Genomic DNA, 16174 nt, shown 5'->3' on the forward strand with positions numbered 1-16174 from the left:
CCCTAGATCTCTCGAAGGCCGTGGGGGTATTGCCAGGAGGATGAAAATCCATCTGCTAAACAAACAGGTTTTTGTTCTTTTTTTTTTTAACAGCAATAAAATATGCAGCCTGAATGCAACTATTCTCATACGGGAGTCCCACAAAAATTTTTGAGATTAAAAAGGTTCCTCCCAGCTCTGACATATCTATATTCGATGGCCCCTTTCAGTTTTGACATTTTATAAAGTCATAAAAATCTTGCATAGTTCAATGAAACTGCAAGGTTACCCAAAACAGACAGGTCATAGTGGAGTGTTCTGACAAAATGTGATTCACTGGAGAAGGAAATAGTAAACTACTCCAGTATCTTTGCCAAGAAAACCCCATGGACAATACTAAAATGATTTTTCAAAAATCCCCCAACCCTGCCAAAACAGGTTTAATTTTGGGGAGCAGCTACTGTCAAGCATCCAGAGAAAGAAATGATAAATAGAAGGATGTTTAGAATGATTTTACATATATAATATATATATATACGCACATGCATATTTGTATCTAATGTAGCCATCTCTAAGTTGGGGGAGGGGAAAAAAGAAAAAAAATTACACAATAACTTTATTATATATTTAAAAGGAATAGCAAGTTTTACGTAATAGATTTGCAGTTTCATGTATAATCATCTTTTATTATTATTATACTTTGCTATGGAAATGCTTGTTTTATTCCATAAATTAAAAATAAAATAAATTTTTTTTTAAAAAAATGAAAGCTGATTGACTATATCAATGTATTGGTATCTGCCAACTGACTCTCAAGCACAGATCAAGGAGAGAGACTTAGATTCCAGAATAGTGTTACAGCAAGGTACCATCATCTCCAGTTACTGACCTCTTACCACCAATGGAAAGGTGCCATAGCCCCTACCTCCTCAGCAGCCATACCTACTAAAGACCCAGAAAAGAAAGTTTTCTCTACCAAAGTCCTGTCAAATGGTTTAATACCAGAAATGAAAAAGGGTGTATAAGTGGAAATAGTATCAAAAAAGATGGATTGTTATCTGTATCTTAAGGACCATGGGCCTTTTCCACTTGACTTGCATCTGAAACCTTTTATATATATTGCTTCCCCCCATCAGAATATGAATTCTCTTTTTTTTGTTTGTTTGTTTGTTTTTTGGCAGTTGGGGTTAAGTGACTTGCCCAGGGTCACACAGCTAGTAAGTGTCAAGTGTCTGGTCTGAGGCTGGATTTGAACTCAGATCCTCCTGACTCCAAGGCCAGTGCTCTCTCCACTGCGCCACCTAGCAGCCCCTACAATATGAATTCTTGAGCTCAGGGACTGTCTTAATTTTCTGATTTTATTCCCAGCATTTAGCATAATACTTTGCACATAGTAAGCACCTAATAGGTATTTCTTTTTTCCATTCATTCATTCAATATTCCACATCCCTTTCTATATAATAAGGTTCCTTTCAGCCCCTGCCATTATGTAATTCAGTTACAAAATGCTGTCTTTACTGTAGAATGAAATCTTTGAGGCCAAAACATTATCAAAGATGTAACTTGGACTTTGTGTTCCTAGGGCAAAGGTAATTGAGTTTAGGCAGGGAAGAAGAAAGAGGTTTGAAGGCAGGAGCACTCCTGTGAGAGGATGAGGTAGACTGCAGACAGAAGCGATAAGAGCTGAGAAATTTGAGGAATTCTGGCAAACAAGGAAGCAGAGACTGAGGAAGAGGAGGAGACTGTGAGCCAGCTATTGAACATGGTGGGGAGGAAGGAGACTGGCTTGGAGTTCCACAGGTGATGACATGTGGGCAGGAGGGTGTGAACTTTAAAGAAGAAGAAGTGGTGGCTGAGATAGATGGCAGAAAGAAGGTCTGAATGTGGCACTGGGGAACAAAGAGAATGCTATTTCCTCCTTCTGGCCTTATATGACCAGAGGTTTGAGAGAAGGAATAGTCAGCCTTGGAGAGGTGCCTAGGGATGTGGTATCTTCTGGAGAAAGCTATTTTTTTTTTTAGCAAAAACCGGAAGCTAGAAGAAGTGTGTGTATGTGTGTGTGTATGTGTGTGTGTGTGTGTGTGTGTGCATGTGAGAAAGAGAGATGTGTGTGTGTCTAAGAGATATATGTGTGTGTGTATGTGAGAGAGAGAGAGAGATACAGAGAGAGAGACAGAGATAGAGAGAGTCAGAGACAGGGAGAGGGAATGAGAGAGACTTCATTTACATCAGAGAAACACACAAATAGGCACATTGTAAAGGTGAGGCAGAGAAGAGTAAGGACTGAGAAAGTTAGGGCTGAGTTTATTATTATGGGGTGGGCAGACGGACAATGATTGGCATGGCTATTTTTACTTTTAATCCTACCACTGGCATGAATAATCTGTATGGGCACCACTGTAAATTGCCAGCACAAAGCAAAAAAAGCTAAATATAAAATGATGACAACTTACAACTTGTACCTGCTAAACAATAAGTACCAGGCAAAGGCACAACGCTCTCAGAATAAAATTAGCAATGAATATTTATTAATTAGATTTATTAATAGAATACAGGCTCCTTGAGGGCAAAGGATATTTTGGTTTTGTCTTTGTAACCCCAGTACCTATCACAGTGCCTAGGCACATGGTATTAATAAATGGTCGGTGAATGAACAAATGAATAAATACCTATTGTGTCCAGAGCCCTGTGCTTCATTCTTGGAGAGATATAAAGTTTGTAGAAAATGCAAAAATTCTTGCTCTCATGGAACTTATAGTCTCATAAATCAAGAAAAGTAATGAAATTAAATCATATCACAGTCAAAAAAGTATTTATTAAGCACTTACTGTATACAAGACTCTGTGCCAGGTACTAGTGCTACAAAGCCCTGGTCTCATGCAGCTTACAATCTCCTAGAGGAATAGAGGAAGCACACAAATAGCTGCAACACAGGGAAAAGTGAGACAAGTTCAAAGCAGAGAGATAAAAATGAGAGGGAGGAGGGTGATCCTGGTCCCCTGATCCCCTTCTCATCACTAGCTGAAAGTAATTTTCTTCCCCTCAACTTTCTTCAAGAACTTTGTCTGGATCCATTTTGGTACTCACAAAATATATTGTACCATAGTCATCTGTATGCTCCTTTTCCTATTCCTTCTCCCACCTAGAAGGTAAGATCTTAAGAGAAAGACCTGTATCATATCTATCTTTGAATCATCCCACCATCAAACACAAAACTTTACACGTAATAGATGCTTAAGAAATATTTATTGGACTGGACTAAATTCAACCTCGCCATAGTTATGCAGAGTTCTATTTCAAGTTCCATGCTCAGGGATAACTGTTTAACACAAGCTTCTAATCCTAGGATCTCAGAGTTGAAAGGGATATGAGTGGGCAGCTAGCACAAACCCTAACTCAACAGGCATCCTACATCTTTTAGTTACCCAGGCTCTTCTTGAAGCCCTTCAGGGAAGAGGACTTCACTGTCTCCTGAGGCAGCCCATTCCACTTTGGGGCAGCTCTGATTCTTTGCTAAAACTTGTCTTCCTGCAACTTCTGCCCATTAGTTCTGATCTCTGGGGCCAATTAGAACAAATCTAATCCATCTCTCTCAGGACAGCTTTTTAACTACTTGAAGAGAGTTCTCATTCCTTCCTCCCCCACTCCAAATCTTCTCTTTTCCAAGCTAAATACCCCTAGTTCCTCTCACTGACTCCTCATATATCACAGCTTTTTGTTCTTTGCCCTATAACAGAGGAGCTTCAAATGGTCAATGTACTTCCAAAGGCGTGGTGCACGGAAATGAACACAATGATGTGGAGGAAGATGAGAAAAGAGAAGAATGAAGAAGAGGAAAAGGACTGGAGGGAGGAGGAAGAGGAGAGACTCAAGATGCTGGATTTTCATTGGTAGAGGTAGCGTGGTAGGAGAGCAGAACCCTGTGGGGAGAAGCTAAGGGCCTAAAGGGTGAAATAGATAGTTTAAAAATAGGACATTTCAGATGGAAGGAATAAGTTGACTTAAAGAGCTGAAGTGAGAAACTGTGTTTACCACCCAGAAAATAGATTAATTTGCCTGGACCATAGTGTGGGCATAGAAGAATACTGGAAAATAAGGCTAGAGGGGTAGGTTGGGGCAAAAATGTGGAGGAATTGAATATTAGCCTAAAGAACTCAGATTTGATTCAGTAGGTGTTAGAGAATATGTTTGATTGGGAAATGATGCTATAGAAGCAGTTATTTTGGGAAGACTATTCTCAAAGCTGTACACAGACAGAATTGGAGGTGAGGGTGGGCATGGAGGTGGGAGAGATTGAGAAGCCCAGTTAAGAGGCTATTATAATCATCATCACCTGAGGCAGTAACTAAATGTGGTGATCAGTCAGGATGGCAAGGAAGAGGAATACATGAGAAATATTGTAAAGAAAGTCTCTCTTCCCTTGGTAACAGAGTATGGAAGTAGAGGAAGAAGAAAGAACTGAAGATGTATCACAATTTTGGAGCATAAGTCACTGTTAATGTTAATGCCATGAACAGAAATCAGAGAGAAAGGAGGATGTTGAGTTATAATTGGTATGCTAATTTATCATGGGATCACAGATTTAGAGCTAGAAGATGACCTTAGAAACCATTGAATCCAACTCTTTAATTTTACAGAGGAGAAAAACAAAGGCATGGAAAGGTTAAGTGACGAACCCATGGCCACACAGCTAGTAAGTGTCTGAGGTGGGTTTTGAACCCAGGTCTTCCTTAGTCCAAGCTCTGCTTTCTTTCCACTCTTCCATGGTGCCCCTCATGTCAGGTAAAAATGAGGTGCATGTACACACATAGGGACTGTTTTTAAAAATGATTTAACTTGGGTTTTGTAGTGCTGGCCAATTCTAATGGAGAGCCTGAAAGGCAATATGACTTTGTGGACTGAGAGAAGGCCTCTCAGCCCTGAAGATGGATATTCAAATGCTGCCTCTGACGCATATAGACCTGTCTGTGACCCTAAAAAGGTTACTCCTCCTCTCAGTATTCCAGCTAACTATCAGGCTTGCAGAGCAATTGTCAAACTGCCTTTGAAGAGGGAGTTTCCTCACTGTAGTTTTTTACATGAGAAATCACAGGTCTGATTTCCCTAGAAACCCCAAATAATAACAGATGCCATGCCTGAGGGGAGCAAACTATTTCTGAGAGTGACTGACATTCACTCACTATTGCCAAGTCACTTTATCTCTAGGAACCTCATTTTATTTTCTATATATGAGGCATGCCCTGGACATCACCCATTGATGGGGTGCTTGGGTGCTTGTACTGGAACCCCAATTCCATGACCGTATTTCTCCTTAGCTTCAGAAACACTATCCCTGTCAGTTTCTCCCCCAGTCCAAGGACACTATGCCTAGCAATTACTTATGGGTGGTCCCCAGCAAGACACTTATCTCTTTCCCTGGTGCAGATACAAACAGCACCTGAAGGAATTATTAGTTGGAACTGGCTTTGCACTGGACTATCTACACTACCACCCTACCTCATTATCTACATTCTGGACTCCTCATTATCTGTATTCTAGACCTAAGACATATGTATACTCCCTACATCTATCTTGTCAAACAAGACACTGACTAGTGGCAGACTGGACAACTCTCAGTTACCTCTGACCTCTAGTTAACTTAGTGACAGTAGCAGGTCTAAACCCACACTTCCATGTGGTCCCTCCTTTGTGGGCTTTTCCTAGTGAATTCTGGGTAAAACTCCTGCGCAGTAGATACAAAAAGTACATGTTCCTTTAAGAACTGACCACTTCTTAACCACTCCCTAGTCCTGCCTTGAATCACCTCATTAGCATATTTGGCACATGTTTTATTATATTTTTATCCTATATGAACTTTAACTGTACCCCTCTAAGGTCACAGCTTCCTTAAGAATCCTTGCCTGATGAAAAGCGTAACAATAAACTTTTTGCTAGCTTGACTTAAAGAATGCTTGAGTCTGTCAATTCATTCCAGACAACCCCATCCTGTACTCCAGTTTTTGAGGGGTCTCAACCTCTCAGGCTGCAACACCACCACTTAACATGGAAACACCCTGCATCTAGTTTTCCTACTATGAGAGCAGGTAATAGTCTCTTTTGATTGGCTGATTAGCTGAAACAGGTTAAAATTAGCCAGACAGAGGAGGTCAGTAACTTTCCTGCTGCTTCTAGAAATTGAAGGTCATAGTTCACTCCCAACAGTTGGCACCATGAACTGAACCCCTCTATTTTAGATTGGCTGAGAAATAGGTGTGGGGCTATTTGTGTTTGTTTCTACCCTGTTTTGTTTGTCTTTCTCAGTTTTAGGGGCTGGCAGTGATCCCCACTGGACCTGGGAGTTTGAGCTATGGAGATCTTGGAGCTAGAATTGCAGGTAGGATATTGCAGCTAGACACCACAATAGGGAAACCATGAGAAGCCCGGGTACCTAGGACTTGAGCCCCAAGGTGGGGTTTGGACTTGAAACTGGGACTGTGCTCTATAGGACCCAAACTAAACTGTCACTTAACCCCTTGCCCCTCCCCCAGAGACTGAGGTGGGGCAAAGGCGAGGGTGGGGTTGGTTATGCCTTCCAAGAGTTGTGGAGTAAATCTGTATATTTGTGATTATACTCTCTGAAGTAAATATTTCTTCGGATAAGCTACTTCAGCTGTTAGTTGCTAATTGGAACTGAGGTGCAGGACCCTCCCTCACAATCAAAGGCCACACTTTGATTGGTGGGGGTTAGAACCATTGACAGAAAACCTAGCAACCACACATCTCCTTAAGGGTACTGGAGAATCCTAGGGGAAAGGTGAACCTTCCGGAAGTGGGATCAAAGGTAGTCAGTGTTACATATAAAATAAGGAAAAGCTGATTTGAATTCTCTCTCTTGGAGTGGGGAGAGTTGTGAGCAAAATGCTGAATAAATCTTCAAGTGCCATAGAAATATGAGTTATTTCTTATGGAAATATGAATTGTTTTCATTATTATGGTTATTTTCCATCTCATTTTTCTCACCTTCATTAGTCTAAATAGAAATGGTCCTAGGATAAGTCGCTATCCTGCTGATGTTCCTTCATAGGTAATATGCTACATACAATTACTCAGATGGACAAAACCTCTACTTTTTGCAGTTGAATAAAAATATTGAGATGCAAACTCTTCTGTAGGCTCACTGAAAGGATCTTTGGGACAATTCCAGTAACACATAGGACAATGGAGATGACAGATACAGCTCAACCTGTTCTTACTTGGTTTTGATTTTTTTCCCATTGTCTCTATTTTTTGAAAACTTTTTCATTCTGCGTAGTTTTTATGAGTGTTGGTATAATAATATCTATTAAGAGGTATTCTGAAATTTTTGTGGATCATTGTTACATGTGAGCAATTATGGGCACCAATTTTATCTGTGATAATGCTCCAATTTCAGTACAATCTATTTTTGTTGAATTCTCAAGGACATTATTATTATCGTTGCTGTTAATTTCTGATTGTGTGATTTCATCTGCATAGGGAGCTCCTTCTACTCATTCAAATCAGCTATTTGGCAACTTAATAGTCATTAAGAGTTGACTGGGGGACTGAGAAGCTGGGTGATTTTCCCAGGGTCACATACCAAGCCACAGAGATGGCACCATCCACTGTTTCACCACTGTTGTTTTTATTATTTTGCATTTGTTTGGAATTGTACTTTAAAGTCACTAGGCTACTCTGTAGTAATTTAGATTAGATCTGGAAAAAGTAATTACTCAGTTCTCTGCAATCACCTTGGGAGCTGGCTGTCTGTAGAGTCAGAATGCAAATTACATCAGCACATGTAAAACACACACACTCAAAAAAACCACACGTACCAATTCCTTAATGACACCATTCATTGTGTCCATTTTGATTGGCCAGGGATAAAGGTGGGAAAAGAGGGTATATAATACTTATTTCCAATTCAACACTCTTGTTATTTTGCCACATTTTGGACCCTGCCACATACCAAATAGTACCTAAGTGCCTATAAAAGTATGATTTTTAAATGTGGCTATTTATACTTTCAGTGTGAATGATTCCCAGTAGTTTCTCCTGATATACTACCTCTGGAATATTTAAAAAACAACAAAAAAAACCACTAGTAGTTAATAATTTCTAGTGTAGAATTAAAATTTTTTAAGCATCTCTATGTTACAGGAAAAAAAATGGGGTGCTACATGATCATAAATTTTCTCTTCATAAGAAAGACTCCAAAACCAGTCCATTTTGGCCTCAACTGCCAGCTTTTGCACTTAGTCTGGCTTGTATAACATGTGGCCTTTCTGATTTCAAAACTTAAGTGACTGAACTCTCAATCTTCTTGCCTACAAATGCATAGGCTGGAGCAGATATTGCTCCTATTCACTACCATAATCTCTCCATGATTTTAACTTCCTTTTCTTTGCATCCACATGTATCTGGATATGTGTTAGGGGCGGTCGGCCCTAGACGCCTGAGCGGATAGGAACCTCCCTGGGAGTGAGAGCCCCCAATCCCAGAAAGACACGGCTCCCTACACGGGGTACGTGTAAGGATGGGATTGGGCGAGACTCTTTGCTCCATACAGGTGGCAGGTTTCGCCCTCGGGGCGGATTGGGGTGGCCACCCGGAAGACAGACCCTATATGGACCAACGCCCCAGCTTGCTCGGGGGATTCCTCCGCAATTAATAAAACATATGCCTCCCGAAGCAGTGTCTGACTGAGTCCCTGCCCGCCATCCCCCGGGGAGGGAATCCGGAGACGTCCGAAGCGGAACCCACCGAGAGGAGCTCGCTCGGGGTCCGGCAATAGAACCGGACAGCTGGCGCCCGAACAGGGACATCCGTCCCCGCCGAGCGAGGTAAGCCCCCTTAGCTAAGAGGGGAAGAGTCAGACGCCCTAGGTTTATGGGGCACCTAGAAGTAGACATGGGAAACAGAGTAGTGAAACAGTTTAAGCCGGAGGATACGGGAGTATTAGCATGTCAGATCTTTACGTTGTGTAAGAGTTCAGGCATAAAAATACATATAAAGGAGTGCAGGGCATGGGTGGAAAAGATCCTGAAAGTCTCCCCTTGGATCGCCCATACAGGGGTAGGTCTAACGGAATGGCAAGTAGTGGGCACCCAAATGTCCTCTTTTCACCACGTGGATCCCGAGTACTTGATACCCCGGGATTTCACTTTGTACGCCACAGTGGCAGCTGCTCTGAAGCCCGAACCGCCTCCGTGCCTAGTGCCACAAGAAGTACAGACGGGGGCCTCACTATGCGAGGAGGGGGAATGGCCACCCCCCCCGGGCCCGGAGGGCCTAGAAGGGTTGGAGGAGGGACCCCCTATTTATCCATGGCGAGAGATGCGGGCGCTGCAGATCATAGACAAGCCCCACGCGCCGGCCGCGGCTGCGCTCAAAAACGAAAGTAACACCGAAGAGCCGCTGGCTGTAGAAAAATCGTGCCGCGGGGCCCGCAGCTGCTGTGGCTCTCAGGCTAAGACACCACCAGTACCGGGGGCCCCCTCAGGCCCTCATCGATCTCGGCTCCATCAGGCCATTCATACCGCTTTGGAGCGAGGTGAGGCAGTAGATGAGGAGGACTTAGATCTGTTAACACAAGCTCCCTCCGCCTTCCCCGTGTTTGTACAAGTGGAGAATGGTCAAACAGTCCGAGTACGTCGACCTCTGCCTTACAAATTTATAAAGGACCTTAGGGAGGCTGTAAAGTCTCATGGCGCGGGCTCAGCCTATGTCAAACGACTACTCGCCTCCTCAGTAACAGTAGCAGCGTGGCTCCCAGGTGACTGGGAGGAGACCATGCAGGCTATACTAGATCCGGCTCTTTTCACAGCCTGGGCTGCCTACTGGCGCCGTGAGGCCAAACTTGAGGCAGAACGGCTAGCCCCAGATAACATTGATGAAACCATTAATCAACTGACAGGGTTTGGGCAGTACACAGCTATAGACGCACAATTGCGGTTGCCAGAGGAGGTGATAGCGGGAGTACAACGCTGTGGCCTCGGCGCCCTCGGAAAACTGGCCAAGGGTACCGCTCTCCCCCTCCAACAACTAAAACAGAGGGCCCAGGAAACCGCCTTACAATTTATAAGCAGGGTGCAGACCACGGCAGAGGGGAAGTTTGGCGGTGGGCCCGCCACCCAACAATTGATCATCCAGCTAGTTAAGGGAGGGCTCACCCACTCTAAGGGCATCCTGGCGACCCTACCAGCTGACCCCTCACTGGAAGAAATAATTGACAAGGCTCTGGATGAGGGCCCCCCTCAAGACTCATTACAAACGTCAATTCAGACTTTAACAGAGGTGATGTTAGCCAGGGAGAAAGGGGGAAAAGGAGAGCGGCAGGGAAAATGCTACAGCTGTGGAAAGTCTGGGCACTTTCAATCTGAGTGCCGTAGCAAAGACAAACGTTGTATAAAGTGCTTTGTTTGCGGACGCCCGGGACACATAGCGAAGCACTGTAGGATTAAGGGACTAGTCAAGGGGACCAGGCAAGGGCCGGGAAACGGCGACTGGAGCCGGAAAACCGAGGGACCGGCTCCGAGAACCACTTCTTAAATCCCTCAGCGGTTCTGACTTCGAGAGAAGGGAAGGAGTTGGAACCATGGACCACTACATCGGCTGAAGTACCCCCTAGAGATTGGCCACGTCTAATCATAGGCACTGCCCAAGCGCCACAAATTATTGTACATACTCAGGTGCTGAGCCCCCGTCAGACCACTATAACCCTTACCAACCCCCATGCATTCCCGATTCCCCTAAAAGAAGGAGAGCCCATTGCCACCGCCATCTCACTCCCCTGGCTTGATAAGAATTGGCAGGAACCGCAATACCGAAACACTTTTGTAGCTTGGACCCAAGCGATAACTACAGGCAGACCCACCATAGTGGTGGAGGTGGAAGGAAAGAGAATAAGAGGGCTCGTAGATACCGGGGCGGACGTCTCAGTCGTAGCGATGGAAGATTGGGACAGGAATTGGGAACTTTCAGAGGAGGAACTTAACCTCACAGGGGTTTCGGGGGGAACCCGAGCCAAAAAGTCCCGTAGATTCCTGAAATGGAGTCACGAGGGACAGTCAGGGAGATTCCGCCCCCTGTGCCTCCCCATCCCCACGTCATTATGGGGAAGAGATGTGTTGTCCGCCATGGGCGTCACCATTACCACCGACGCTCCGGAAAACCCCTGAGGGCCGCTGGTGGGCCGACACCCATCGCCCTAACATGGCGCACTACTGAACCCGTTTGGGTGGATCAGTGGCCCCTTACCAAGAACAAATTACAGGCCTTAGAAGAAATAGTAAGTGATCTACTTAAAGCCCAACACATTGAGCCCTCCACTAGCTCTTGGAACTCACCAATCTTTGTCATTCAAAAGAAGTCAGGGAAATGGAGAATGCTCATGGATCTGAGGAGGGTAAATGCAGTCTTAGAGCCCATGGGGGCCACCCAACCCGGACTACCAACCCCAGCCGCAGTGCCTAAGGGGTGGCCCTTAGTAGTCATTGATATTAAAGACTGCTTCTATAGCATCCCCTTGCACCCCAATGATTGTGAGCATTTCGCCTTTAGTGTTCCTTCCATAAATTATCAGGAACCCCACAAGAGATATCAATTCAAAGTCCTTCCACAAGGAATGGCCAACAGTCCCACCCTGTGCCAGATATTCGTAGCGCGCATACTGGCACCAGTCCGGAAGAGACACAAAGGGGCTTTGATCATCCACTACATGAATGATATCCTAGTGGCCGCACCTACCAAACCCGAGGTGTCAGAGTTGCTGGGCCAACTTACTGCTGCCCTGGCCGAACAAGGTTTGAAGGTTGCTCCGGAGAAGATACAAACTGGGCCCCCATATCACTATTTAGGGTACGAGGTCTGGGAGGACAGGGTGAGCAAGCTCCCAAACATTGACACCTCCCAGGTACGTACCCTTAATGACTTTCAAAGGCTAATTGGCGCCATTCAATGGCTCAGGAACACTGCCCCCATTACCAATAACCTCATGAGACCGTTATATAATATCCTCAAAGGGGCCTCCCAGCTCACCTCCCCACGCACGTGGTCCCCCGAAGCCCTAGAGGCCATGCGCCACATTCAAGAGATAGTGAAGGAAGCCACTGTCAGGAGGGTAGATGTCACACTGCCCTTGTATGTCACCTTGGTACACCACCATACCTTGGGGCGGGCTGCCGTTATATTCCAGGTCACGGGACCACTTCAGTGGGTCCATGCGGACCGCCCAAAAGGGAGCCTACCCAGTCGCCTTGAGGCGGATGGCCTCCTCTTACTCAAAGCCTCCTCCCTGGCACGGGTGCTTAGTGGCCAAGAACCACAACTGCTCCTCACCCAGCCCCTGCCTGCGCTACAACAACTCGCCCAGGACAGCGAACCTTGGGCTGTCTTACTCACCTCACTACCGGTTACGCAGGGCACCTTACCCCCATCTATGAGGGGGTGGGTCCAGCTGCCCCTCCGCTACCCTTCCAACCCGGTGATGCAAAACCCCGTTCTGGGGTGCAATGTCTTCACTGATGCAACAAAGAAGAATAAGGCTTCCATTTATATCCCCGATAAGCGCCTTCTCAAAGTTCTCCACACCCCCTACACCTCTGCACAGAAAAATGAACTCTTTGCAGTACGGGTGGCACTCGCTCTCTGTGCCCAAGAACCCTTTAACTTGGTTACTGATAGTTATTATTGCTACTTTGCATTACAACACCTAGCTCTTGCAGATCTGTCCGTTTCCACCTCTGCAATTAGGGAGTTGTTTCAGGATATTCAGGCCTTGCTATTACGCCGTGTACACCCTCTTTATGTACTCCACGTTCGGTCTCATCAGTCCGCCAGTGGCCCCATTTTCTCTGGTAATGATATCGCGGATTCTGCCCTCCAAGCTAATCCATTATTCCTTATGCAGGTGGACCCTCAACAAGCCCATCATGTTTTCCATTTACCTGCAAAAATGCTAGTTCGCCTTTATGGCATCACCAGGGAAGAAGCACGCCGCATAGTACAGCAATGCCGCGCCTGTGTCCCCTTCCGGCCCCCCCCCCAGCCAGGCTCCCAGCAACCCCCGGGGGCCTCGCACCCAATCAGATTTGGCAGATGGATGTAACCCATTTCCACTCTTCCCTCATACATGTTTGTGTTGACACCTTCTCGGGATTAATAATGGCGTCCCTCCAACCTGGGGAGGCAGCCCGGCATGTGATCGCTCACTGTCTTCACTGTTTTGCCAGTCAGGGCCTCCCGCAGGTTATCAAAACCGACAATGGCCCTGCATATGCTTCCTCCGCTTTCCGATTATTTTGCCTTCGCTTTGGCATTCGGCACATTGCGGGCCTTCCTTACAACCCGACTGGGCAAGCCATCGTAGAACGGGCCAATGGGTCCCTCAAACGCACCCTTATTAAACAAAAAGGGGGAGTGCCAGGGAGGCTCACTGCCGCCCAACTGGCTCAAGCAGTGTTTATGAGGAACTTTTTAATTGAAGGAGAAGACCACATTACCCCTGCCATGAAACAATTGCTCGTGTCCTCAGAAAGTCCACCAGCGCTTCCGCTGGAGACACCAGGTGCAAAGGAATGGGTCACAGTCTGGTGGAAAGACCCTGAAGGCCGGTGGCACGGCCCAAATAGGGTCCTAATAAGGGGAAAGGGGTTTATTTGTATCCAAACAGATCGTGGTCCCCAGTGGCTACCCACGAAAAACACAAGATTGTGCACCGACGAACCGACGAAGAAGGAGACACCGTCAAAAGAGGAGGCGTCGGAAGAACCGCACGGAAAAGAAAAGGAGAATGGATAAGTTGATGTTGCTCCTGGGGCTGCTTGGCAGCCTCCAGGTAACGTCCGGGGCCCATATTCCCCTACTCCAAACCACCAACTCCACACCACCCTATGTGTATTGGACAGTCATCCCAGGGTTTCCCCATGCGGCACCAGCGACATGGGTGGGTGACCCGGTGCCCCTGAGGTTGGCGGGATCAGGCTCCCTGGTCCTGGGCGGCCATAGCAGCCTTGGCCCAGTGGTCGCCAGGGTACTTAATAAGACAGTTACCTGGGAATCAAAGCATCTCCCCATATGCCTGACCAAGGCTGTCTCCGACCCGTGGTGTGCCCAGGTACAGAACATGACCATCAGAGAGACGCCACACGGGCCCCACTCCCACCTTGGTCAGGGGGATTTCTTACATATGTGGGCCATTGCAGCTAAGAATAGATCGGCAGCCTTCCAGCGCTTGCTGCAGGCTGCTGGGAGCAATTGCTCTGGGTCCAATAAGTCCAGGCCGGATGTCCCATGTAACAGGAAGGACTGGCTTAATGCCACCGTCTCACTCTTTGAGAACAGTGACCCTCCATCCTCCCCATTACCCCCTTGTCATCCCACTCCTAACATGTTTGATGTTATGCAAGTATGTTCTACAGGGCATCTGGTGTGGGGACCCGAGTTTAACACAACATCGAAAACTGAGGTGTACTTCATGGATGGATTCCCCGGACCTTACTTTCCTGCCCCCGTACCACACGTGCTGCATAACGCCACCCTGCAGACGCAACTCCACCTGTGGAAGGCCGCCGCTGCTTTCGGAGAGGTCATCCACATGACGGACAATTCCGCCCCTTTAGCGGATAATGCCACGATCAACCGAGCGTGGTTTGACCGCCTCTTTAAAGAAGGATACACATGCACCGAACACCTTCACAAGGGACACTGCAACAACTTCACAATTCATACACAAACTGTCCGAAATATGGACATGTTCCTCCTCTGTGAGAATGCCACCATAACTAACACCTCCCTTGGGCTTAACGTGACTTGCCCAAATGGGGGGAAGCTCACCAACACACTCATGTCCATCAACATAACTAATGAGACCCGGGTGTTCGTGCTCACAACACCCCCTCTGACCTTCTTGCCGGTAGGAACGGACAAGCCTTTTGCCGACTCGGATTTCTTTCGGGCTGTCCTGAACCGGGGTAAGAGGGGCTTTGAAGTGACTGCTGTGGACTTCATTGGGCTAGTGGCCAGTCTGATAGAACAAGTGGAGATTAGCACCCTCTACAAGCGAGTAGGCCTAGTCGAAGATAATCTTAGGGATTTTATGCAGCTCACAACCAAGGCCTGGATTGCCCAACAAGACATTAATAAATTGGTGACCATAGAATTGTCGGCCCTTACATCGGCCGTGCAAGCCTTAGCCACCCTCATACAGGTTAACTCCGTGCTAGAGGGCCTCCCTTGCCATCATGTACTACCCAGGCCAATGTGCATGACGGCCGCCGTGCACAACGCATCCAGGGAGCTGGATGAGGCAAGCCGGACCTTGAATGAGCATAGCAATATGTCTGACTATCTCAGACGCCTAGAAGATATAGTACTACAGATAAAGAATGAGACAGACCAATATAAGCAGCAGATACAAAAGGACCATGGCATTCTCCCCGAGTGGTTTAACCAGCTTGAATTGTCTAATTGGCTTAATTATGTACTGAGTATGGGAAGCATGGTTTTCTTTCTCTTGGTCATGTGTATATGCCTCCCCTGCTTGCTATCTTACGTGGTACGGCTTTGGCGTATGGTCTTAGAGCAAGTAAAAGCGGATATATTCCTGCGTAAACAAAAAGGGGGAGTTGTTAGGGGCGGTCGGCCCTAGTCGCCTGAGCGGATAGGAACCTCCCTGGGAGTGAGAGCCCCCAATCCCAGAAAGACACGGCTCCCTACACGGGGTACGTGTAAGGATGGGATTGGGCGAGACTCTTTGCTCCATACAGGTGGCAGGTTTCGCCCTCGGGGCGGATTGGGGTGGCCACCCGGAAGACAGACCCTATATAGACCAACGCCCCAGCTTGCTCGGGGGATTCCTCCGCAATTAATAAAACATATGCCTCCCGAAGCAGTGTCTGACTGAGTCCCTGCCCGCCATCCCCCGGGGAGGGAATCCGGAGACGTCCGAAGCGGAACCCACCGAGAGGAGCTCGCTCGGGGTCCGGCAATAGAACCGGACAGATATGGAGATTTTTTTTTTAAATTGAAGAATCTTGAAAATGATAAATGTTGGTGAGGATATGAGAAAACTGGGATACTAATGCATTGTTGGTGGAGTTGTGAACTGATCCAACCATTCTGGAGAGCAATTCAGAACTATGCCCAAAGGGCTATAAAACTGGGTATACCATTTGATTCAGCAATACCACAGAATTGG

General features: G+C 46.6%; 1 protein-coding gene across 1 annotated transcript; it reads left to right on the forward strand.

Moving 5' to 3' along the window:
- Window positions 1–4864: 4864 nt before the first annotated feature.
- LOC114027582 lies at window positions 4865–15865 on the forward strand. The gene is made up of 4 exons (XM_027841680.1): window positions 4865–4976; window positions 8444–8639; window positions 8684–8819; window positions 13649–15865. The coding sequence occupies exons 1-4, from the start codon at window positions 4865–4867 to the stop codon at window positions 15623–15625; spliced, it is 2421 nt and encodes an 806-aa protein (XP_027697481.1). The 3' UTR covers window positions 15626–15865.
- The last annotated feature ends 309 nt before the right edge of the window (window positions 15866–16174 follow it).

Source organism: Vombatus ursinus, unplaced genomic scaffold (assembly GCF_900497805.2).
Source record: "Vombatus ursinus unplaced genomic scaffold, bare-nosed wombat genome assembly UNPS02014863.1, whole genome shotgun sequence".
Taxonomy (NCBI): Eukaryota; Metazoa; Chordata; class Mammalia; order Diprotodontia; family Vombatidae; genus Vombatus; species Vombatus ursinus.